The sequence below is a fragment of the Gigantopelta aegis genome, chromosome 6, assembly GCF_016097555.1.
Source record: "Gigantopelta aegis isolate Gae_Host chromosome 6, Gae_host_genome, whole genome shotgun sequence".
NCBI lineage: Eukaryota > Metazoa > Mollusca > Gastropoda > Neomphalida > Peltospiridae > Gigantopelta > Gigantopelta aegis.
In genome coordinates, this window is record NC_054704.1 from 47,019,610 (window position 1) to 47,046,822 (window position 27,213).

Here is a 27,213-nt window from a genome sequence, read left to right on the forward strand (position 1 = left end):
CCTTCTGGATCCGCCGCTGGAGAAAGTGAGCATTCAGTGATTATTCCTGTCACCGGTTATTGACAGAACCGCCCATATTGGACAAATGTGAGTAGATTACTGCGTCTACTACCTAAAAGCCGTCACAATCCGACAAGTGTTTGGCACGGCTTATTTTCAATACAATGAACAACTGTTACAAGTCACGGCGTGACAGAACAGTGCATTCAGATTCAGGGTTTGTTATTCCTCTGTCGTTACAGTACACAAGTACACACTGTACATATGACAAATCCCTGTCCTAGACGGAGGAGCCGGCCAAGGCTGGCACCTGCGCCCAGGACAGGCGTGCACTACAACAGCCCTATCACCTGACCTGACCTGATATGACAAATGTCCTGGACAGGAGATCTGGGGCAAATCAGAACTCGTGCCCAGGATGGACGTGCTTAAACCTTCAGTGGATATGGGCACGTTAATAGAGTTTTTCTTCCTTGCTGTGAGAAATACAGAATTAACAGTAAGAATTTAATGATAGGTTCGACTACAATTAATTGATTTAAAGGCGCTATCTCAAGGTTGCATAATGGCCGTTTTCCTGCCCAAATTATTGATTAACTTTTGTTTTGAAGTGTACACATTATACCTTCTACTTTACGCCCATAAAGTTATAGCCAAATAATTTAATTTAGAAGAAAACAAGTACTAGAAAAGCTTTAAGCTGGCCATCTATTCATACCTGATCCGTGATCCTTGTCCCGTCCGTGTCCGTGAGAAATCGCTACATAGGAAGACAAGCATCCATTGATCCTCTCCGTGTCCTTGTCCGTGTCCGTGAGAAATCGCTACATAGGAAAGACAAGCGTCCATTGATCCGCTCCATGTCCTTGTCCGTGTCCGTAGCCGTGTCCGTGAGAAATCGCTACATAGGGAAGACAAGCATCCACTGATCCACTCCGTGTCCTTGTCCGTGTCCGTGAGAAATCGCTACATAGGAAAGACGTTGCAAAGCATCCATTGATCCGCTCCGTGTCCGCGTCCGTGTCCGTGAGAAATCACTACATATGGAAGATAAGCATCCATTGATCCGCTCCGTGTCCGTGTCCGCGAGGAAACGCTATGTGGGCGATTTGCCACCGACACGGATGCGTTATTTTGAAGCTTCGCATGACCTTGATGACATCAACGACAGCGGGAAATTTTTTCTTCTTCATATTTTACACAATCGAGGGAGTAAAAGAGTGTCTTCACATATTTTAACACATATTTATGGAAGTTCAATTCACGGACACGGACACGGATACGGACACGTACACATATCACAGATCACGTATGAAAGGATGGCTAGTTTCAGAGGACGACCGACGGAATTGTGCGCGTTCAGTATTGGTGAACACTCCTTAATGTTATGCCAGACATATGTTGCTGACATGTTTTCATGATTTGTCTCTGCCAACAGCTTGCCAGGTTTTATGGATTTGCTATGACGAAAAGGCCGTGGTATGTGCTGTTCTGCCTGTGTAAAAAATCATTTTAAAGACCCCTTGCTGCTAACAAAAAAAAAAAAATGTAGAGAAATTTCTCTAAGACTACTACTAAAACCATTACCAAATGTTTGACATCCAATAGCCGATGATAAATAAATCAGTGGTGCCATTAAACAAAAAAAAAATCCTAACAAACTTTAACTTTAACAAGATAGGAATCTATTCGTATTGAACGCGTTACAAGGACATCACAATTTCGATATTCCTGAGTCATTTATGCAAAAAGCGTACGTGTGATTGTTTAATCATCACAAATTTATTAGAAATTAAATCACAAATTAATGTACAAATAGTGGGATATGGGACCTGTAACTATGACGTGATAAAATACAAATGCAACTGTTATTAATAAACAGTCTAACAAATGAACAGTTGAATGAATTAATGAACTAATGAATAAATAAAATTAAATAAAATTAAATGAAAATAAAATAATAATAATAATAATAAAAAAAAATAAAAATAAAAATAAATAAAATTAAATAAATAAATAAAGTTTTAAAGAAACGTTCGCACGGCAGTAGGTTGACTAAATGGCCCCAAAACTATTGCCTGAAAATGCATACATTTAATTGTTCAGTTACTATATAGCCAACACACCCCGCGTGTATGTAACTAAATTATGGTTACGTAGCGATAAATTAGGGAGAACCCCCCCCCCCCCCCCCCCCCCCACACACACACACACCAACAAGTTCGTTTACACGCAATAACATTGTCTTGGCTGTGGTTAAACTTGCAGTGCTGGAGAACTAACGTCGGAGAAAACTTGTAGTGCTGGAGACCTAACGTCGGAGAAAACTCAGATTCCAATTACGTTGTGCAAACATGTTAATTTTTTCATTCCACCAGTTATCAAACACGTCTGCGATACTCCACAAGTTTAAATTAAAAAAGAGAAAAATTATAACAAAAAATAAATAAATAAAAAGTGGAAATTAATTGTTCGTGTGGCACTGACAGCTGGCTATATAAAAACGTGCTATCAGGCAGGGATAGGTTAACTTAATCAGCCAATGATTTGATATAAACGTTTGGTCTTCTCCCAGCACTTATATATAGAACAATGCTGTACCTTTATCAGAACTGGTCAGTTTCAAAATCTGCCAGAAATTCCTGTTTCCTTGATTGTCGAAAATGTCAATTGATTCGTTCTTAATGCCATTTCAAGACTGCTTCCTTGGGGAGGTTTAAATGGACTCGGGAAATACCACGCGATCCGGGCCTCGATCGAGCCACGCGCACAGATTTATAACCATGAAAATGATATTACCGATGTGAACAATTAATTGTGCAAGAGTGCGGTTCGTTAAAAACTAGAGGGTAGAGTTGCTACATGTATAGAAACGATTTTCAAAGCATTAGAGATCTGCCTTGGTCAGGGAATAATCTCATAGACGTGCGGGCTCCAAAGTCTGTAGGGGGGTGGATGGAGGGGGGGGGGGGGTTGGATGGGTGGGGGTGAGGGGAAGGCTGATTTTTGCCTGAATAAAACGAAAATGCCCGAATATGGATAACATTATTTATTCCTATTAGCATTATTACCAAACAGCTATATTAGTTTGCAAATGAATCACTACAAATTTTTTTGACATGGATTACGTCTAATATTGTGGGATGGAAAAAAAAATGATGAAAAGGTTCTGTATCGTTTTTGCCCGAATTTAAGGTTTTTCTCCAGCACTGGAGTGGGCTGGGGTGGGGGTGGTGGTGGTGGTGGGGGGGGGGGGTAGTTGCCCCCGTCATCCCTGCCCCGTCTCGTACGCTCATGGTGAATCTAGAAGTTTAAAAAGAAGAAGAAGAAGAAGAAAGGGTGTTTCTTTAACAACACACAAACATACTATTTAAAGGGACTACCCTGAGTTTTTACTGATTTAAATACTTAGTGTGACAAATAATCAAATATTGATGTGAATCTGACTTAGCTATTGAACTTTTTTCCTTTTATAATTGAAATAAATTTTTACATTATCAGAATATTATTAGAACCATTGTCCGTGTAGCTTTACACGGTATATGATCATCAATTTGCTTCCCATCGGTCGCCAATGGCGATACAGCCCTGTAGTAGCAATTTTAATCTAAAGATTGGATCAGCCAATATATCCACCCACGGGCACTGCAACAGGATTAAGGTCACCGTAGCTTTGACAAATATCGCATATTCACATAAAACCTTGTAATTAAGCAACAATGCGACAGCGCCACAAGCCTCTCGTATTCCCGCAAGATTCACTCAATGCTGTGTGTGTCTGGATACACACTCAATAAAAAACCCTATTAATATAGCTTTTACTCCTTTATTTCCTGAAAGGTCCATTATCATATCCACAAGCGCCATATTTCGCTGTTTTTACATTTGTTTAAGACAACTACCTACAAATTAATCAATCTCGAAAATACTTTTTGTGTAATTAACTCAAAAATATGAAAATTGCAATGCGCTGCTACTGGTCGTAAACAGTCGTTTTTTTCTCTCACCACAAATACCATTGGTTAAAATTGAAAGTACTCATAAATATTTATGGCACGTTTTCTGGCTGGGTTTTAGTCTCCCCCCCCCCCCCATAGGTACTTATAATTTATCCTCAGGTTTAAAAAAAAAAAATTAACCGCAAATGGTAGACAGATGAACATTCTGTCCAAAAATATATGCTTGAAACTGTGAAGTCACATATTTAAGCTGTCAATCATCCTCTATAGATTTTACAATTGAAGAGTTTCTTTCTACTAGTAAATGAAATTGATTTTAATTTTAATTTTTTTTTTTATTTTTTTTTTTTTTTTATGGATATGTAGTTGAAAATATCTATAAATACTTTTGGCGGGTAACGGTTATTATCCCACATTGATAGAGCCCCTTTATATACTGGTACAAAGTTCATCTAAAGTACGCCAGTGTGTGTGTGTGTGTGTGTGTGTGTGTGTGTGTGTGTGTGTGTGTGTGTGTACGCGTGCGTGCGTGCGCGTGGTTCGTTGTAAGGGGCGAGACGTAGCCAAGTGGGAAAGCGCTCACCTAATGACCTGTCCGTCTGGGATCGATCCCCCGTTGGTGAGCCAATTAGGCTATTTCTCGTTCCAGGCAGTGCACCACGACTGGTATGTGCTGTCATGTCTATGGGATGGTGCATATAAAAGATCCATTGTTACTAATGGAAAAATGTAGTGGGTTTCAACTCGTACCAAATGTTTGACATCTAATAGCCGATGATTAATAAATCAATGTGCTCTAGTGATGTCGTTAAAGAAAACAAACGTTTTTGTTTTGTTGTATTTCAGTTTTGAGAAGCTGGGAGTGTGTCCAGGATAGGTTGTAGTTAAAGTTTGTTTTGTTGTATTCCAGTTTTGAGAAGCTGGGAGTGTGTCCAGGATAGGTTATAGTTAAAGTTTCTTTTGTTGTATTTCAGTTTTGAGAAGCTGGGAGTGTGTCCAGGATAGGTTATAGTTAAAGTTTGTTTTGTTGTATTTCAGTTTTGAGAAGCTGGGAGTGTGTCCAGGATAGGTTATAGTTAAAGTTGGTTTTGTTGTATTTCAGTTTGAGAAGCTGGGAGTGTGTCAAGGATAGGTTATAGTTAAAGTTGGTTTTGTTGTATTTCAGTTTTGAGAAGCTGGGAGTGTGTCCAGGATAGGTTATAGTTAAAGTTTGTTTTGTTGTATTTCAGTTTTGAGAAGCTGGGAGTGTGTCCAGGATAGGTTATAGTTAAAGTTTGTTTTTGTTGTATTTCAGTTTCGAGAAGCTGGGAGTGTGTCCAGGATAGGTTATAGTTAAAGTTTGTTTTGTTGTATTTCAGTTTTGAGAAGCTGGGAGTGTGTCCAGGATAGGTTATAGTTAAAGTTGGTTTTGTTGTATTTCAGTTTTGAGAAGCTGGGAGTGTGTTCAGGATAGGTTATAGTTAAAGTTGGTTTTGTTGTATTTCAGTTTTGAGAAGCTGGGAGTGTGTCCAGTATAGGTTATAGTTAAAGTTGGTTTTGTTGTATTTCAGTTTGAGAAGCTGGGAGTGTGTCCAGGATAGGTTGTAGTTAAAGTTTGTTTTTGTTGTATTTCAGTTTCGAGAAGCTGGGAGTGTGTCCAGGATAGGTTGTAGTTAAAGTTTGTTTTGTTGTATTTCAGTTTTGAGAAGCTGGGAGTGTGTCCAGGATAGGTTATAGTTAAAGTTTGTTTCGTTGTATTTCAGTTTTGAGAAGCTGGGAGTGTGTCCAGGATAGGTTGTAGTTAAAGTTTGTTTTTGTTGTATTTCAGTTTTGAGAAGCTGGGAGTGTGTCCAGGATAGGTTATAGTTAAAGTTGGTTTTGTTGTATTTCAGTTTCGAGAAGCTGGGAGTGTGTCCAGGATAGGTTGTAGTTAAAGTTGGTTTTGTTGTATTTCAGTTTCGAGAAGCTGGGAGTGTGTCCAGGATAGGTTGTAGTTAAAGTTGGTTTTGTTGTATTTCAGTTTTGAGAAGCTGGGAGTGTGTCCAGGATAGGTTATAGTTAAAGTTTGTTTTGTTGTATTTCAGTTTTGAGAAGCTGGGAGTGTGTCCAGGATAGGTTATAGTTAAAGTTGGTTTCGTTGTATTTCAGTTTTGAGAAGCTGGGAGTGTGTCCAGGATAGGTTATAGTTAAAGTTGGTTTTGTTGTATTTCAGTTTTGAGAACCTGGGAGTGTGTCCAGGATAGGTTATAGTTAAAGTTGGTTTTGTTGTATTTCAGTTTGAGAAGCTGGGAGTGTGTCCAGGATAGGTTGTAGTTAAAGTTTGTTTTTGTTGTATTTCAGTTTCGAGAAGCTGGGAGTGTGTCCAGGATAGGTTGTAGTTAAAGTTTGTTTCGTTGTATTTCAGTTTTGAGAAGCTGGGAGTGTGTCCAGGATAGGTTGTAGTTAAAGTTTGTTTTCGTTGTATTTCAGTTTTGAGAAGCTGGGAGTGTGTCCAGGATAGGTTATAGTTAAAGTTTGTTTTGTTGTATTTCAGTTTCGAGAAGCTGGGAGTGTGTCCAGGATAGGTTGTAGTTAAAGTTTGTTTTGTTGTATTTCAGTTTTGTGAAGCTGGGAGTGTGTCCAGGATAGGTTATAGTTAAAGTTGGTTTTGTTGTATTTCAGTTTGAGAAGCTGGGAGTGTGTCAAGGATAGGTTATAGTTAAAGTTGGTTTTGTTGTATTTCAGTTTTGAGAAGCTGGGAGTGTGTCCAGGATAGGTTATAGTTAAAGTTGGTTTTGTTGTATTTCAGTTTTGAGAAGCTGGGAGTGTGTTCAGGATAGGTTATAGTTAAAGTTGGTTTTGTTGTATTTCAGTTTTGAGAAGCTGGGAGTGTGTCCAGTATAGGTTATAGTTAAAGTTGGTTTTGTTGTATTTCAGTTTGAGAAGCTGGGAGTGTGTCCAGGATAGGTTGTAGTTAAAGTTTGTTTTTGTTGTATTTCAGTTTCGAGAAGCTGGGAGTGTGTCCAGGATAGGTTGTAGTTAAAGTTTGTTTTGTTGTATTTCAGTTTTGAGAAGCTGGGAGTGTGTCCAGGATAGGTTATAGTTAAAGTTTGTTTCGTTGTATTTCAGTTTTGAGAAGCTGGGAGTGTGTCCAGGATAGGTTGTAGTTAAAGTTTGTTTTTGTTGTATTTCAGTTTTGAGAAGCTGGGAGTGTGTCCAGGATAGGTTATAGTTAAAGTTGGTTTTGTTGTATTTCAGTTTCGAGAAGCTGGGAGTGTGTCCAGGATAGGTTGTAGTTAAAGTTGGTTTTGTTGTATTTCAGTTTCGAGAAGCTGGGAGTGTGTCCAGGATAGGTTGTAGTTAAAGTTGGTTTTGTTGTATTTCAGTTTTGAGAAGCTGGGAGTGTGTCCAGGATAGGTTATAGTTAAAGTTTGTTTTGTTGTATTTCAGTTTTGAGAAGCTGGGAGTGTGTCCAGGATAGGTTATAGTTAAAGTTGGTTTCGTTGTATTTCAGTTTTGAGAAGCTGGGAGTGTGTCCAGGATAGGTTATAGTTAAAGTTGGTTTTGTTGTATTTCAGTTTTGAGAACCTGGGAGTGTGTCCAGGATAGGTTATAGTTAAAGTTGGTTTTGTTGTATTTCAGTTTGAGAAGCTGGGAGTGTGTCCAGGATAGGTTGTAGTTAAAGTTTGTTTTTGTTGTATTTCAGTTTCGAGAAGCTGGGAGTGTGTCCAGGATAGGTTGTAGTTAAAGTTTGTTTCGTTGTATTTCAGTTTTGAGAAGCTGGGAGTGTGTCCAGGATAGGTTGTAGTTAAAGTTTGTTTTCGTTGTATTTCAGTTTTGAGAAGCTGGGAGTGTGTCCAGGATAGGTTATAGTTAAAGTTTGTTTTGTTGTATTTCAGTTTCGAGAAGCTGGGAGTGTGTCCAGGATAGGTTGTAGTTAAAGTTTGTTTTGTTGTATTTCAGTTTTGTGAAGCTGGGAGTGTGTCCAGGATAGGTTATAGTTAAAGTTGGTTTTGTTGTATTTCAGTTTGAGAAGCTGGGAGTGTGTCAAGGATAGGTTATAGTTAAAGTTGGTTTTGTTGTATTTCAGTTTTGAGAAGCTGGGAGTGTGTCCAGGATAGGTTATAGTTAAAGTTTGTTTTGTTGTATTTCAGTTTTGAGAAGCTGGGAGTGTGTCCAGGATAGGTTATAGTTAAAGTTGGTTTTGTTGTATTTCAGTTTTGAGAAGCTGGGAGTGTGTCCAGGATAGGTTATAGTTAAAGTTGGTTTTGTTGTATTTCAGTTTTGAGAAGCTAGGAGTGTGTCCAGGATAGGTTATAGTTAAAGTTGGTTTTGTTGTATTTCAGTTTTGAGAAGCTGGGAGTATGTCCAGGATAGGTTATAGTTAAAGTTGGTTTTGTTGTATTTCAGTTTTGAGAAGCTGGGAGTGTGTCCAGGATAGGTTATAGTTAAAGTTGGTTTTGTTGTATTTCAGTTTCGAGAAGCTGGGAGTGTGTCCAGGATAGGTTATAGTTAAAGTTGGTTTTGTTGTATTTCAGTTTCGAGAAGCTGGGAGTGTGTCCAGGATAGGTTATAGTTAAAGTTTGTTTTGTTGTATTTCAGTTTCGAGAAGCTGGGAGTGTGTCCAGGATAGGTTATAGTTAAAGTTGGTTTTGTTGTATTTCAGTTTTGAGAAGCTGGGAGTGTGTCCAGGATAGGTTATAGTTAAAGTTGGTTTTGTTGTATTTCAGTTTTGAGAAGCTGGGAGTGTGTCCAGGATAGGTTATAGTTAAAGTTGGTTTTGTTGTATTTCAGTTTTGAGAAGCTGGGAGTGTGTCCAGGATAGGTTATAGTTAAAGTTGGTTTTGTTGTATTTCAGTTTTGAGAAGCTGGGAGTGTGTCCAGGATAGGTTATAGTTAAAGTTGGTTTTGTTGTATTTCAGTTTTGAGAAGCTGGGAGTGTGTCCAGGATAGGTTATAGTTAAAGTATGTTTTGTTGTATTTCAGTTTCGAGAAGCTGGGAGTGTGTCCAGGATAGGTTATAGTTAAAGTTGGTTTTGTTGTATTTCAGTTTTGAGAAGCTGGGAGTGTGTTCAGGATAGGTTATAGTTAAAGTTGGTTTTGTTGTATTTCAGTTTGAGAAGCTGGGAGTGTGTCCAGGATAGGTTGTAGTTAAAGTTTGTTTTTGTTGTATTTCAGTTTCGAGAAGCTGGGAGTGTGTCCAGGATAGGTTGTAGTTAAAGTTTGTTTTGTTGTATTTCAGTTTTGAGAAGCTGGGAGTGTGTCCAGGATAGGTTATAGTTAAAGTTTGTTTCGTTGTATTTCAGTTTTGAGAAGCTGGGAGTGTGTCCAGGATAGGTTGTAGTTAAAGTTTGTTTTTGTTGTATTTCAGTTTTGAGAAGCTGGGAGTGTGTCCAGGATAGGTTATAGTTAAAGTTGGTTTTGTTGTATTTCAGTTTCGAGAAGCTGGGAGTGTGTCCAGGATAGGTTGTAGTTAAAGTTGGTTTTGTTGTATTTCAGTTTCGAGAAGCTGGGAGTGTGTCCAGGATAGGTTGTAGTTAAAGTTTGTTTTGTTGTATTTCAGTTTTGAGAAGCTGGGAGTGTGTCCAGGATAGGTTATAGTTAAAGTTTGTTTTGTTGTAGTTCAGTTTTGAGAAGCTGGGAGTGTGTCCAGGATAGGTTATAGTTAAAGTTGGTTTCGTTGTATTTCAGTTTTGAGAAGCTGGGAGTGTGTCCAGGATAGGTTATAGTTAAAGTTGGTTTCGTTGTATTTCAGTTTTGAGAAGCTGGGAGTGTGTCCAGGATAGGTTATAGTTAAAGTTGGTTTTGTTGTATTTCAGTTTTGAGAAGCTGGGAGTGTGTCCAGGATAGGTTATAGTTAAAGTATGTTTTGTTGTATTTCAGTTTCGAGAAGCTGGGAGTGTGTCCAGGATAGGTTATAGTTAAAGTTGGTTTTGTTGTATTTCAGTTTAAGAAGCTGGGAGTGTGTCCAGGATAGGTTGTAGTTAAAGTTTGTTTTTGTTGTATTTCAGTTTCGAGAAGCTGGGAGTGTGTCCAGGATAGGTTGTAGTTAAAGTTTGTTTCGTTGTATTTCAGTTTTGAGAAGCTGGGAGTGTGTCCAGGATAGGTTGTAGTTAAAGTTTGTTTTCGTTGTATTTCAGTTTTGAGAAGCTGGGAGTGTGTCCAGGATAGGTTATAGTTAAAGTTTGTTTTGTTGTATTTCAGTTTCGAGAAGCTGGGAGTGTGTCCAGGATAGGTTATAGTTAAAGTTGGTTTTGTTGTATTTCAGTTTTGAGAAGCTGGGAGTGTGTCCAGGATAGGTTATAGTTAAAGTTTGTTTCGTTGTATTTCAGTTTTGAGAAGCTGGGAGTGTGTCCAGGATAGGTTGTAGTTAAACTTTGTTTTTGTTGTATTTCAGTTTTGAGAAGCTGGGAGTGTGTCCAGGATAGGTTATAGTTAAAGTTGGTTTTGTTGTATTTCAGTTTCGAGAAGCTGGGAGTGTGTCCAGGATAGGTTGTAGTTAAAGTTGGTTTTGTTGTATTTCAGTTTCGAGAAGCTGGGAGTGTGTCCAGGATAGGTTGTAGTTAAAGTTGGTTTTGTTGTATTTCAGTTTTGAGAAGCTGGGAGTGTGTCCAGGATAGGTTATAGTTAAAGTTTGTTTTGTTGTATTTCAGTTTTGAGAAGCTGGGAGTGTGTCCAGGATAGGTTATAGTTAAAGTTGGTTTCGTTGTATTTCAGTTTTGAGAAGCTGGGAGTGTGTCCAGGATAGGTTATAGTTAAAGTTGGTTTCGTTGTATTTCAGTTTTGAGAAGCTGGGAGTGTGTCCAGGATAGGTTATAGTTAAAGTTGGTTTTGTTGTATTTCAGTTTTGAGAAGCTGGGAGTGTGTCCAGGATAGGTTATAGTTAAAGTATGTTTTGTTGTATTTCAGTTTCGAGAAGCTGGGAGTGTGTCCAGGATAGGTTATAGTTAAAGTTGGTTTTGTTGTATTTCAGTTTAAGAAGCTGGGAGTGTGTCCAGGATAGGTTGTAGTTAAAGTTTGTTTTTGTTGTATTTCAGTTTCGAGAAGCTGGGAGTGTGTCCAGGATAGGTTGTAGTTAAAGTTTGTTTCGTTGTATTTCAGTTTTGAGAAGCTGGGAGTGTGTCCAGGATAGGTTGTAGTTAAAGTTTGTTTTCGTTGTATTTCAGTTTTGAGAAGCTGGGAGTGTGTCCAGGATAGGTTATAGTTAAAGTTTGTTTTGTTGTATTTCAGTTTCGAGAAGCTGGGAGTGTGTCCAGGATAGGTTGTAGTTAAAGTTTGTTTTGTTGTATTTCAGTTTTGTGAAGCTGGGAGTGTGTCCAGGATAGGTTATAGTTAAAGTTGGTTTTGTTGTATTTCAGTTTGAGAAGCTGGGAGTGTGTCCAGGATAGGTTATAGTTAAAGTTGGTTTTGTTGTATTTCAGTTTTGAGAAGCTGGGAGTGTGTCCAGGATAGGTTATAGTTAAAGTTTGTTTTGTTGTATTTCAGTTTTGAGAAGCTGGGAGTGTGTCCAGGATAGGTTATAGTTAAAGTTGGTTTTGTTGTATTTCAGTTTTGAGAAGCTGGGAGTGTGTCCAGGATAGGTTATAGTTAAAGTTGGTTTTGTTGTATTTCAGTTTTGAGAAGCTAGGAGTGTGTCCAGGTTAGGTTATAGTTAAAGTTGGTTTTGTTGTATTTCAGTTTTGAGAAGCTGGGAGTATGTCCAGGATAGGTTATAGTTAAAGTTGGTTTTGTTGTATTTCAGTTTTGAGAAGCTGGGAGTGTGTTCAGGATAGGTTATAGTTAAAGTTGGTTTTGTTGTATTTCAGTTTCGAGAAGCTGGGAGTGTGTCCAGGATAGGTTATAGTTAAAGTTGGTTTTGTTGTATTTCAGTTTCGAGAAGCTGGGAGTGTGTCCAGGATAGGTTGTAGTTAAAGTTTGTTTTGTTGTATTTCAGTTTCGAGAAGCTGGGAGTGTGTCCAGGATAGGTTATAGTTAAAGTTGGTTTTGTTGTATTTCAGTTTTGAGAAGCTGGGAGTGTGTCCAGGATAGGTTATAGTTAAAGTTGGTTTTGTTGTATTTCAGTTTTGAGAAGCTGGGAGTGTGTCCAGGATAGGTTATAGTTAAAGTTGGTTTTGTTGTATTTCAGTTTTGAGAAGCTGGGAGTGTGTCCAGGATAGGTTATAGTTAAAGTTGGTTTTGTTGTATTTCAGTTTTGAGAAGCTGGGAGTGTGTCCAGGATAGGTTATAGTTAAAGTTGGTTTTGTTGTATTTCAGTTTGAGAAGCTGGGAGTGTGTCCAGGATAGGTTATAGTTAAAGTTGGTTTTGTTGTATTTCAGTTTCGAGAAGCTGGGAGTGTGTCCAGGATAGGTTATAGTTAAAGTTGGTTTTGTTGTATTTCAGTTTCGAGAAACTGGGAGTGTGTCCAGGATAGGTTATAGTTAAAGTTGGTTTTGTTGTATTTCAGTTTCGAGAAGCTGGGAGTGTGTCCAGGATAGGTTATAATTAAAGTTGGTTTTGTTGTAGTTCAGTTTCGAGAAGCTGGGAGTGTGTCCAGGATAGGTTATAGTTAAAGTTTGTTTTGTTGTATTTCAGTTTTGAGAAGCTGGGAGTGTGTCCAGGATAGGTTATAGTTAAAGTTTGTTTTGTTGTATTTCAGTTTTGAGAAGCTGGGAGTGTGTCCAGGATAGGTTATAGTTAAAGTTTGTTTTATTGTATTTCAGTTTTGAGAAGCTGGGAGTGTGTCCAGGATAGGTTATAGTTAAAGTTTGTTTTGTTGTATTTCAGTTTTGAGAAGCTGGGAGTGTGTCCAGGATAGGTTATAGTTAAAGTTTGTTTTGTTGTAGTTCAGTTTTGAGAAGCTGGGAGTGTGTCCAGGATAGGTTATAGTTAAAGTTTGTTTTGTTTAATCATCGGCTATTGGATGTCAAACACTTAGTAATTCTGACAATCCTCAGAGGAAACCCACTACGGTTTTTTTATTAGCAGTTTTTATATGCACTTTCAAACAGGCCAGCCAGACGGCCTTTGATATACCAGTCGTGGGGCACTGGTTGGAACAGGAAAAACACAATCAGAGAATGGGTCCACCGATGGGAGTCTGGGATGGGTGTGCTTGGACATGTATTGGCTGTAAACACGTGTCAAATGGCCGGTTTGTGTATGTCTTTGGCCGTTTCTTTCATTAAGGAAGTGCTGATAACTCGGTGTTAATTGCAGGAATACATTTCACGAACACGACCTCGGTCTTTGATAAGTGGTCCCTCGATGAGATTAGAGCTCTTTGACAACATATCAGTTTCATGTTGCTGATTTCATCTTTCTGCCAATTACACATTCATAGAAGAAATATTTCAAGTACAGTCGAATCCGCAATAAAATACACCTCACTAAACGACCACCTTCCTATAGAGGACACTTCAGGTAAATGCCTTTAGATAAAGATCATCTGCACATAAATGCCATGTTTTGTGGATACTGGGTGGTCGGTATAGGCTTGATCCACTGTATCTCTGTTAATTCTGTTAACGAACTAAACTGCTACAACGTCAATTTTTTCTTTCAATGTAAAAAATATGAACAACAGAGACAGATTCTATGTAATTCCTTACAGCTTTTTCAACCAATAGATTTACAATTACTGTTATATGGTCGAAACACATTAAGCGATGCTAATAATAAAGAAATATTTATTTATGTTCAAATATATATTAAAAAAAACCCTCATCGTTTTGATTAATAAAGTATTATTTAAATTACCATAAAGATTATTTGCAAATGTGATAGCGAGTTTAACTGCACGTGGTGTACTATTTGTGTAATCTTTTGCATCATTTTTTCTTTCTTTCTTTCTTTCTTTCTTTCTTTCTTTCACATTCTTTTGCATATAATACATTTCCTTCCACTGGTTATCACTGAATGTATACATGTAGCTTATGTAATATAGGTCGCCAAGTATATTGTATGAATATAGAAGAGGGCCTCGTAAGTTGTCAAACTTGTGCCCAATTCTTTTGTTCTTTGTACAATAAAATATGTTTGCAAAAAAAAAAAAAAAAAAAAAATATATATATATAAACTATGATAACAAACCCACCCAACAATAATAAAACTTTAATCCAGTTTAGCGATTGACTTTCTGCTCGACCAGACAGTGCACCACGACTGGTATATCAAAGGCCGTGGTATGTACTGTCCTGTCCTGTCTGTGGGATGGTGCATATAAAAGATCCCTTGCTGCTAATCGGAAAGCGGGTTTCCTCTCTCAATATCTGTGTGGTCCTCAGACACGCCATATAACCGTAAATAAAATGTGTTGAGTGCGTCGTTAAATAAAATATGTCTTTCTTTCTTTCTTTTTCTGCTCGACCTGACTGATCTCAGCCCTGATTAAAACCTAATAGCTGCTTATTAAACGATGCCCTGCATTATTGTTACCAAACACATTATTTGCCTCTCAAAGAGAAACTTAGCATTTTTTAATTATTTTATTTTTAGTATTATTTTTTTCAAATAAACAGGAACAGACAGAGACTTCCTAGTACAAAACTGGCTCTCCATATTGTTGTCAGGTGGTATGCATACATCAGCCCCGCACGCTAGCTGGTTCTTTATAGCACACGTGCTGATAACATACTTGTCTAAAACAACCGACACTAACAACAAAATGCCAGAACTGACAACTGCAATGAACAAGACGTTGTCGATTTCCAAGCCGTCGTTTTATCTCCCCCTAACGCACCAAGAAACACTTGTTTCAACAGTTCGTAACCAAAGCAAACAGCCTGCCACGCTAGACAGTCATTACCTAAGTCAAACCGTGATTTTGGTTTTAACTGGAGAAATAAACACTGCTACAGCCAAACAGTAAAAAGAAGCAAGTACAAGTACTATAGTGAAAACCTCTCAAAACCAGACCCTCTCTAAACCAGAATTCCCTGAAACCGAACATTTTTCACGGTCCTTTTTTAAAAATCAGTAAAATTCAGTAACCTCTCTAAACCAGATACCTCTTAAAATCGGACATTTTGCTTGGTCTCAAGGGTGTCCAGTTTATAAGGGTTTCACTGTAGTATATGTATATGGTTAATTAAAGACACCTAAGGCAACACACCACCATTTGTCGTTGGGTTATTTGTTGTAGCAGCTTAATATATAGGGCTCGCTCTAGCCAGTGCACCACGACCTGTACATCAAAGGCCGTGGTATGTGCTATCCTGTCTACGGGATGGTGCATATAAAAGATCCCTTGCTGCCAATAGAAAAAAGTAGTCCATGAAGTGGCGACAGCGGGTTTCCTCCTTCAATATCTGTGTGGTCCTTAACCATATGTCTGACGCCATATAACCGTAAATAAACTGTGCTGAGTGCGTCGTTAAAAAAACATTTCTTTCTTTTTTTTCTAATATATAGGGGAAAGTGGGGACAGATGAGCCATTTTTAAGGCCATTTCACTCAAACCTTCATAGCTGTTGATAGCTAAACTGTTCATGCTTATAGAGGCATTATTGCTCTCGATTACAATATAGAATTTAATACGTTATCCTCATCAACATATTTATGGGAGACACTTATGTAACAGGGTCCATGATGGCTCATCGGTCCCCAATTTCCCCTATAGTCCGGTTTAGAAAATAGTTCCTCCTAAAAAAAAATACTACAGCATTCTGAAATGCCTTTTGAAATATTTCTTTGATAATTAAACGTTGGTTGACCTCTGTAGTATGTAAATAACCCATTGGTTTGAAATTAGCCTATATTCTGGACAAAACAAGAATCTAGGCTACTGACGTTAAATGTTAAAAAAAACCCCACATACTGTTACCAAGACTGGCATTACATTTAGCCTATATTACGTAGTTTATAATTCCGATGTTGCAGCTGTCTACAAACTAAACAATGTTTGCCATTCCTGGACTAGTGAACAATGGGCCTTCTTACATATATACACATTTTACGAACACCCACAGTTCCATTTAGTGTCAGAACTATTTATTGTTTATCTGTTTAATTTCATGTGACGAGACACTATGATATGACAAACACAAAACAAAGGATTGATTTCATTCTTGACATTTATTTATAAATATGTATTGTTCTTTCTACATAGTTGTGTAGACATTTGCTTGATATTTTTCTTTTGACTTTTTGATTTTGACTGATTTCACTGTATGTATCACTGGTGTAGGAAGCGGGGGAGGGGTCAAGGGGGGCATGTGCCCCCCTCCACGTTTTAGATATTTTGCTTTATATTTGTTTTATAATAGTGTAAAAGTGTGTAAATATAAAAGTGTGCCCCCCTTCCCACTTTTTGGCATCTTCCTACGCCACTGTGTATATATGTATGTATGTATGTGTGGGGGGGGGGGGGGGGGGGGGGGGAGGGCGCGCGTGTGTTTGCATCTATATGTGTAGGTACATGAACGAGCTGGTTTAAAACATATGTTTCAAAAGCCGTGGTTGCTACTGTTCTATACAAATTTACATTTAAAAATGTCTGCGTCTAAATCAAAAGAGTAAACCAGACACGTGTACAGACATTTATCAAGGAGGGTTCTAGGCTGTGGCGAACAGTTTTTCTAGGGAGGGGGCTAGGGGTGGGGGGTGGGGGGTCGAGTCAAATACATGTAAGAATAAAATCCGCTTGAGAAGGGGTGGGGAAGGTTTCGAACCCCGCATCCCCGGTACACGCGACTGTAGACTGTAACAACAGCGAGTTTCCTCTTCGATTCTCTAGACAACATGTCGCAATTACCGTGACGCGGCGTATCGATAAACACACATTCCTTTCCTGTACTTTACCATGCATGCGTTGAACCCTTTTTGGAAAAGTACAGTGGTTCCTTGGTGTATGTGTATGTGTGTGTGTGGGGGGGGGGGGGGGGGGGGGGTTGCGTGACAGTATAATGATGTTTACATCTTAAACGAGAACGATAAACTCATTACTTGACTGCACCTGGGGTTTAGCGTGCGTTTCATTAAAGACGTTTTAGCACCGCAGACATCTATCACACGCCGTGTACACTGTATCTGGTGGAAAAAAATTACATTTGCAAGGGAAATAAATCACTTTATAGCGCCTGTGTATTACACTTGAAATACACACACCAATGTACATGTACCGAGGTGTGTGTTCAACATATTTCATATTAGTTAATTGAAATATATCGACTTAACTCATGGCAAGGAATTGCGTACTCGAGTACCTTAGTAACTTTCACGTTCGTAATAGCTTTTCTTTTATATGTATTACAATGATTACATATAAATATCTTCATCACAGGTGTTTTTTTTTAAATTCTTTAATGATAGAAAGGAAAAAGAACGTTACACGACACTAATACTGTATTTAATCAGACGCTAAAAGGTTAAATACACTAGTATTAATTTATAAACTGAGAGAAAAAAATGCTGAATACATAATTAGCATAAGTGCTTTCCCTTAGACAGGATAATATATACCACAGCATTTCACATATCAGTCGTGGAGCATTGGTTGTAACGGAAGAAAAATTACAGAGTCTGTCAGTATGTGGGATTAATATTTTGACCTATCGCACCTCAGACATATAAGATAGCATATATCATATACTAGTCGTGAAGCATTTGATGGAATTGGAAAACCGATTAATATGTTCACTACCGCATAGCTGTAACCCGCCACCTTCTAGCCAATGAAAATCAACCAAAATTATTTGATCAACACAGATCTCCGTTGGTGGACCCATGGGGCTATTTCTCGTTCCAGCCAGTGCACCACGACTGGTATATCAAAGGCCGTGGTATGTACTATCCTGCCTGAGGGATGGTACATATAAAAAAATCCATTGCTGCTAATGAAAAATGTAGCGGGTTTCCTCTCTAAGATTATATGTCAAAATTACCACATGGTTAATATCCAATAGCCGATGATTAATAAATCAATGTGCTTTAGTGGTGTCGTTAAACAAAACAACTTTGTGATCAAGACAAATACGAATAATCTGATGTAAAAAGATTGTTTTGAAATACAAACTCCCAATGAGACTAAATCCGATTGTAGTCCAAAAACTCCATTCAGATTGCAAGTTCTTACCAAAACTAGAATGACTTTATTACTTCCAGAATGTCAGCGGATAAAACAATTCCCACCTGAACATCTTAAAGTCTCAAAACTCCCGTGTTTCTAATTTCAATAAAGCGAGGCGAGGGTCGGTCCCGATTACTGGTATTTTCCAGAACGTGGACAATTTCTCAGCTGTCCAGTCCGCAGATCCCCAGTTATATATGAGAAGTTTATCAGATGTTTTCACTCCTGTGAGAACCACAAAGCGAAATGCAGTTCTCGAGTGTTTGTCGAGGGCTTTTCGAGAGAGCTATTAATGTCGCCTTTCAAATATGCACGCCAAAGCCATTTTTTTCTTTCTCATTTTGAGAGTTTGTATTGAATGACTGGAGAATCCAAGTTGATGGGTTGGAGATTCTTATTTTTTGCTGCTCCAAAAAATTACCACACGGGGTGGGTGGGTGGATGTGAGGATGAAGGGATGAAGATTTTGGAAAGAACTTGTATTATTTAGTTTTAATGTCAGTTGGGTATCAGGGATTTGGTTTTATTTTATTCACCATCAAATAGTGCAAGAAACATATAGATAATGTTTGTTTGCCTACACTTACATCCGTTCAACTCCCTAATCACAAGGAAGTGGGGGTAGGGGTGAAGATATGGAAGGCAACTGCGATACTAGTTTTTAAAAATATATATCTAGGCCTATACTTGATCTACTAGAACTTATATGCTCTCACCACCGAATGGGATAAGACGCACATAGCCGATATGTCTTTTTGAACATCTGTACATCCGCCTGTTCGCAAACACACCCTGTTGCAAATAAAGATGAAACATCAGTGTCCATGACGACGTTTAATGTTTACAACGATGACCATTAAATTAATAAATATTATTTTATTGGTTCTAGTTAATGAAACATTTTGTCTCTGAACCCTTTATCCTGGAAAGTTTGTCCTCAGCATTACTTCCAAAGTGGGAAGGATAAGCAAGAACATGCTAGTACTCAAGTAACCAATATTGACTTTGGTGGCTTAATGTTTCCCTGATTTTTCACAACAGTTTGTTTTGTTTAACAACACCACTAAAGCACATTAATTAATTAATCATCGGCTATTGGATGTCAAATATTTGGTAGTTCTGACACGTAGTCATCAGAGGAAACCCGCAAATTTTTTCCTGATGCAGCAAGGGATCTTTTATATGCACTTTCCCACAGACAGGAAAGCACACACCACGGCCTTTGACTAGTTGTGGTGCACTGGTTGGATGATTTTTCAAAAACCTATTGTAGGCTTATTGTTATAGTATACAATAAACTGAATACATTCAATTTGACTATGTTTTATATCATTATTTTTAAAAAGTATTTTTTCGCGACTTTGATCTGCAACAGAATTAAGGTCACCCTCGCTTTGATCTGATCGACAGAGGGACAACTGACCATCTTTACCTCCTCCATCCAGATCTCTTGGCGTTCATGTCATTACAGCACGTCATAATTTCCAGAACTGCTCCATAAACGTCCGACCATGACGTTAAACAACAGTTTTCATTGACCCTTTCCTGACAGGACAGAGCGGGGACGTCAGACTGATAATAGACCTTAATTGCCAGGTCTGTGTTACACTCAACCCTAACGCACGACGATGGTGGCACGCTCTCGCGAGGCCGGGACGAAATGTTGGACTCTTACCAATTCGACTTGCACGGCAATCCGCCGCCGCCCTCTGTAAACAGACACGGAACCGTACCAATACTGTATCAATGAGACAGGGCAAAGCGCTTGTGTCGGAACCGTGTTCGCTCTCAGTTCTGCTGTTTGATATCTGCCCATCTGGTAAACACAGCTTTTGCTTTTGGTCAAATGATGAGGCCTCATCGCCGATAATTACTTTTTCTGTGATAGCTGCCAACACCGAGAGATCACAGCTCAGTCTGTCTTACGTGTGAGAACAATGACGTTGAGATTCCAAGAAAAACCAACGATATCGCTGGATTGCTGGTGTTTTAGAGTTTTACCTGTGTGGATTGTTCACCTAAGGTTATTGTTTTTTAACCTGTAAGAGAAAAGTACAGACTTATGACTTATTGGGGTTTTTGTTTTTAACTTGTGAGGAAATATCACCGATTTGTAACTTTATAGTTGGTCTCCGTTTTTACCTGTAAAGAACAACAGCAGGTGGTGTGTTTTTTTTTATTTTAGAAAATATATAAGAAAACCCCCAGATTTGTTACATGTCTGAGACTTGTTTTTACCTGTAAGGTAAAGCAACATAATTGTGGGTGATTAGTCTTTTCTCACCTCTTAGAAAAAACAATCTTTGTGATTTCACAGGTTGTTTTTTCTTACACCTATAAGGAAGTACAACAGGTTTTTTTTTACTTGTTCGTTCACTTTTTTTCTGTAAGGTAAAACAAAAGAGTTGTCAATGTTTTAACTTGTAAGGAAAAACAACATATTTGAGACTTTATGGTTAGGATTTTGTTAACCTGTGAAACCCCCCACAAAAACCCTGAAATATGTATGGCTCCTTGTTCTTTTATTTAACCTATATTCACACTTGGATTTGTTGATCTGTTTTGGTTTTGTAGTGTGCTTTTTTTTGCCTGCAAGTTTGGTACAGACATGAGCCACGTGCGTGTGTTGGCAATTTGACACATTTCCCTCAACTTCGAACGAATGATCACCCGGATCGATAATTAAAATACCTGAATACCCAGGTGTAATCGTCATCAATGGCGGTAATGCAGAAATCGGTAAAGGTGAATTTGTAACACGCTGGCGCCGTGTCGAGCAGATTTATTATTTGTATTCACGACAATTCCCAGATGGGCTGCTTATCCGTTGTCAGGAGTTCGTTTGCGGTTATCGCCCCTTTACCTTGTCTCTGGGACTGCTTGTCAATTCCTAGTCCATTCACGTAGCGGTGTGTTGTAAGACTTTTTATTGTATAGGTACTACTTTCCTTCTAGTTGCCCCGGTTATCAAGTTTTCTCTACTGAAACGGCTACATGGATTACTGCCAAAGATACCGAGATGGCATTGTTGTGAAGTAAGCTATATATCTATAGATACACGTGTCCTGATTTTTTTTTTATGTTTTGAAGCACAGTCTCAGGCATTTTTCATGGAATTACCTCAACTGTTATAGATCGTTTTCGGAGTTACCTGCGAACTGTTGTGTTGTTTGTCAACGCCGGCGATGCGTGTGTTTGTGTGTTGTTATCTGGAAAGGAACCGGAGTTTGTTCATCTACCAACTGGCGTGATGTCGCTATGACTAGACATGGGTGCTAAGGAAGATCCACCCGACACGATTGATGAGATACAGGAGATGGAATGTCAGGTAAGCGGTATGGCAGTATATCATGTACGATGTTTCGTATATTGATCTGTTTATACTTGTGTATGCATATTTCATCATCTGTTTCAGTTTTGGATTGAAGAATCACAGCGTGACTGTGATGGATGTACCAACTCATGGATGTACCTAGCAGAGGATCAATTGCACACCAATAACAAAATACGAAAAATGTTCCGTTTTAGTTTAAAAGTGTCTCTTTTTTGTCTAGCTGAAGAAGACTAATATTGTGCCCTCTTTTAGTGACCCTCCCATCTAATGATTTAAAACTAGTTCTAGCCAAGTAACTTTATTCTGTCATAGCATTGCTATTTGAATACTGTGATAGAGTCTAATGATGTATGGCACCTTCGTCAGTTTTTCAGACAGATCAGAATATGAAGAGATGTTACTTACGTGAATTATTTTATGAATGAATTAATTTACTATATTTATGTATTAATTCATCTATTTCTTCTTTAATTAATTGGTTTTTAATTAATTAATTCATTTATTTTCATTAATCTATTACGTGTTTTCTTTCCTTTATGTTTTTACCTTACTCTGTTACCCTTGTCCATTGTTTTATTTATTCTTTCATATATTACATTAAAATTCGTTTTCTTTCCCTTCATTTTCTTTCTTCCTTCCTTTCATCAGTTCCTTCCTTCCTACACCCCTTCACTGTCATCTTTCCTTCCATTATTTTTAATATCCATTATACATGTATTTATATATATTACAACATTATCCGTATTATTACCAAGCCATATACAGTTGCATAGACTGCGATAAATGGAGTGTGAACATTACTGTGAAACACTGAGGCACCGCCGCTAACAACGTAAATAATATCCACACACAAATAAACAACGGGAATGGATTCCTCCCATGACACCTGTACATAATATATAAACAAGTTATTTTATTCCTCGCTGTTAAGATCTCCAAAAGAGCCCTTTGTCCGTCTATAGTGAACGGATTGGGAGCTGAGTAACACGGCCAACTGTTAAAGCCACATGTTCACGATTTATTAATATACCTGTACACAATGAATCTGCTTACGACAGTGGTCCAAGAGGGAACCCAGGAAATCAGATATGTGTGGAATTTATAACGCATGATGTATAATGCCGGAGTGTGCGCGGGCGCACGTGCAATCATCGGGTGTAAATATCCAGTATGGATGTTGTTATAATTAAATGCACATTGCACGCGAGGTTGTACCGGAAAAGATCCTGTTGGAGAAAGGCAGGCGGTTATGTCAAGACAGCGGGGTGGCTGCAAAATCGTCCAGGGCACGAACAGGTCCGGAGGAACGATATTTTAAGTGTGAGTGATGGGGTGGGAATGAGGGTGGGGGTCAAGGCAGAATCTCTAGGGAAAGGGGTAGAGAACAATCACCAGAGGAGTGTGTGTGTGTGTTTGTGTGTGTGTGTGTGTGTGTGTGGGGGGGGGGGGGTTAGAATCTCTAGTTGGGGAGAATAGGCCAGCTTTTACACTTTGTTTATAGAGAGTAGGAAAACAAATTTTACATTTTCGTTGTCGTCAAGTGGACGAACGGATTGCCTCCCGGCATCCGATCACTACGGGTCTGACGAACCCTAAGAAAGAAAGCGCATTCTTCGAATGGGACCTGCTTCATTCTGCACTCGCCTTTTTTTATAGCCTGCTTGGTGGCAATACCTTTTGGCGCCTGTCGTCAGTTTTATGAAGACCATACTACAGATCAGTTACATACATACATTAAAATGTATAAAGGAGGAAGAGTGTTGATGTCCGCATGGCATTGTCGGTGTATGGAATTAGATACGCGTTACCTTTCCTGAAATGTTTTTTTTTATTGGCATTCAGATGATAAAACTGTAAATTTCTCAAGGATTAAATGACCACGACTTCACTATAAAAAATAGTTTTGTTTTGCATTGCTTTGCTAAAGCTGTAGGTTCGAGGTAGGCCAGAGAATAGGATAAAAAAAAACCCCACAAAAACTTAGGCTTGATAAAGAAGAACAAACATATTTTATCACAATGTATATTCTGCTAATGGATAAGGATAAGCCGAGACAGTGGGAGCCAAAATAAACAGTATAAATAGAATACACAGATAAACAGTATACATAGTATAGACAGATAAACAGTATAGTCCTATAGACTATGCTGATAATAATAATAATAATAATAATAATAATAATAATAATAACTTATTGCGTAATTAACCTATTTCCAAATTATGATTCACAACTATTTAAAAATATATATATATCGCACGCGCGTGTTTGCGCGCGTTTGCGCACACACACACACACACACACACACACACACACACACACACACTCACTCACACACACACACACACACACACAGAAACAACGAAATTTTATCTAAGATGAATGTTAAAATCCAAATATTAGCAACATTATAATGTAATTACAATATACAATGAATACTTATATAAACGTTTTGTGATGTAGAATGGAAAGTAAACTTATAGAAAGGTACTAAAGACATATCTTATATGCTACTTATTTCTTGTTTACAGATGGCAATTTCAGTCCAGACTCGATAGTGTTAAAGCTTTATCAAATAGTCATTTTTACAATTGATTACTCTGGGAGAATAGTACCATTAAAAATAATAAAATAAACAGAAATCTGTGAATTTTTAGGCGCATGAGCAAGGGTGGGGGTTCCGGGGGAGCCCCCTGGACACTTCACTCACCACAGTCTAAAGCCCCGCCCAGCATAAATTCCTGTACCTGCGCCTGGTTTTTCATAAGGTAGTGTTTTTCATATTAAAATCTGCCCGTGCGTCCCCCATAACCAGATGGTTTTAAATTGAAATCTGTATAAATGCAACCGTTTACAATAAGGTGGTTTCTACCATGTAATCTATATGTGTCCTCTATAAGCAAGTGGTTTTAATACTGAAATCCGTGTCGCCTTTAAAATCAAGTGGTTTGTATACCGAAATCTGTGCGGCCTCCATAATCAAAGTGGTTTTTTTTACAATGAAATCTGTACGCCATCTATAATCAAGTGCTTTTTACACCGAAATCTGTACGACCTCTATAATAAAGTGGTTTTTACAATGAAATCTGTACGACCTCTATAATAAAATGGTTTTTACAATGAAATCTGTACGACCTCTATAATAAAATGGTTTTTACAATGAAATCTGTACGACCTCTATAATAAAGTGGTTTTTACACTGAAATATGTGCGACCTCTATAATCTTGTGGTTTTTACATTAAAATCTATGCGACCTCTATAATAATCAAGTGGTTTTTACACTGAAATCTGTGCAACCTCTATAATAATCAAGTGGTTTTTACACTGAAATCTGTGCAACCTCTATAATCAAGTGGTTTTTACACTGAAATGTGTGCGACCTCTATAATCAAGTGGCTTTTACATTGAAATCTGTACGACCTCTATAATAATCAAGTGTTTTTTATATTGAAATCTGTGCCATCTCTATAATGAAGAAGTTTTTACACTGAAAACTGTGCGACCTCTATAATAATGTGGTTTTTATACTGAAATCTATGCGACCTCTATAATCAAGTGGTTTTTACACTGAAATCTATGCGACCTCTATAATCAAGTGGTTTTTAAACTGAAATCTATGCGACCTCTATAATCAAGTTGTTTTTAAACTGAAATCTGTGCATCCTCTACAATCAAGTTGTTTTTACACTGAAATGTGTGCGACCTATATAATCAAGTTGTTTTTACACTGAAATCTGTACGGCCTCTATAATAATCAAGTGGTTTTTACACTGAAATTTGTGCCATCTCTATAATGAAGTAGTTTTTATACTGAAATCTGTGCAACCTCTATAATAATCATATGGTTTTTACACTGAAATCTATGCGACCTCTATAATAATCAAGTGGTTTTTACACTGAAATCTGTGCAACCTCTATAATAATCAAGTGGTTTTTACACTGAAATGTGTGCGACCTCTATAATCAAGTGTTTTTTACACTGAAATCTGTGCCATCTCTTTAATGAAGTAGTTTTTACACTGAAATCTGTACGACCTCTATAATCATGTGGTTTTTACACTGAAATCTATGCGACCTCTATAATAATCAAGTGGTTTTTACACTGAAATCTGTGCAACCTCTATAATAATCAAGTGGTTTTTACACTGAAATCTGTACGACCTCTATAATAATCAAGTGGTTTTTACACTGAAATCTGTGCAACCTCTATAATAATCAAGTGGTTTTTACACTGAAATCTGTACGACCTGTATAATAATGAAGTGGTTTTTACACTGAAATCTGTGCCATCTCTATAATGAAGTAGTTTTTATACTGAAATCTGTGCAACCTCTATAATAATCATGTGGTTTTTACACTGAAATCTATGCGACCTCTATAATAATCAAGTGGTTTTTACACTGAAATGTGTGCAACCTCTATAATAATCAAGTGGTTTTTACACTGAAATCTGTACGACCTCTATAATAATCAAGTGGTTTTTATACTGAAATCTGTGCCATCTCTTTAATGAAGTAGTTTTTACACTGAAATCTGTACGACCTCTATAATCATGTGGTTTTTACACTGAAATCTATGCGACCTCTATAATAATCAAGTGGTTTTTACACTGAAATGTGTGCAACCTCTATAATAATCAAGTGGTTTTTACACTGAAATGTGTGCGACCTCTATAATAATCAAGTGGTTTTTACACTGAAATCTGTACGACCTCTATAATAATCAAGTGGTTTTTATACTGAAATCTGTGCCATCTCTTTAATGAAGTAGTTTTTACACTGAAATCTGTACGACCTCTATAATCATGTGGTTTTTACACTGAATTCTATGCGACCTCTATAATCATGTGGTTTTTATACTGAAATCTGTGCAACCTCTATAATAATCATGTGGTTTTTACATTAAAATCTATGCGACCTCTATAATCATGTGGTTTTTACACTGAAATCTGTGCAACCTCTATAATAATCAAGTGGTTTTTACACTGAAATCTGTGCAACCTCTATAATAATCAAGTGGTTTTTACACTGAAATCTGTGCAACCTCTATTATCAAGTGGTTTTTACACTGAAATATGTACGACCTCTATAATAATGAAGTGGTTTTTATATTGAAATCTGTGCCATCTCTATAATGAAGTAGTTTTTACACTGAAAACTGTGCGACCTCTATAATCATGTGGTTTTTACACTGAAATCTATGCGACCTCTATAATCAAGTGGTTTTTACACTGAAATCTATGCGACCTCTATAATCAAGTGGTTTTTAAACTGAAATCTATGCGACCTCTATAATCAAGTTGTTTTTAAACTGAAATCTATGCGACCTCTATAATCAAGTGGTTTTTACACTGAAATGTGTGCGACCTCTATAATCAAGTGATTTTTACACTGAAATGTGTGCGACCTCTATAGTCAAGTGGTTTTTACACTGAAATCTGTACGGCCTCTATAATAATCAAGTGGTTTTTACACTAAAATCTGTGCATCCTCTACAATCAAGTTGTTTTTACACTGAAATGTGCGACCTCTATAATCAAGTGGTTTTTACACTGAAATCTGTACGACCTCTATAATAATCAAGTGGTTTTTATGCTGGAATCTGTGCCATCTCTATAATGAAGTAGTTTTTACACTGAAAACTTTGCGACCTCTATAATCATGTGGTTTTTACACTGAAATCTGTGCGACCTCTATAATAATCAAGTGGTTTTTACACTGAAATGTGTGCGACCTCTATAATCAAGTGGTTTTTACACTGAAATCTGTACGACCTCTATAATAATCAAGTGGTTTTTATACTGAAATCTGTGCCATCTCTTTAATGAAGTAGTTTTTACACTGAAATCTGTACGACCTCTATAATCATGTGGTTTTTACACTGAAATCTATGCGACCTCTATAATCATGTGGTTTTTA

The 27,213-nt window shown here is 37.7% G+C and overlaps 1 protein-coding gene across 1 annotated transcript in view; it reads left to right on the forward strand.

Moving 5' to 3' along the window:
• Positions 1-20,827: 20,827 nt before the first annotated feature.
• LOC121375781 (tetraspanin-18-like) overlaps positions 20,828-27,213 on the forward strand; it is a 129,629-nt gene continuing 123,243 nt past the window's right edge. The window contains exon 1 of the mRNA XM_041503413.1: positions 20,828-21,290. Within this exon, the coding sequence (XP_041359347.1) occupies positions 21,231-21,290 (60 nt within the window). The 5' untranslated portion in view covers positions 20,828-21,230. The remainder of the gene's footprint in view (positions 21,291-27,213) is intronic.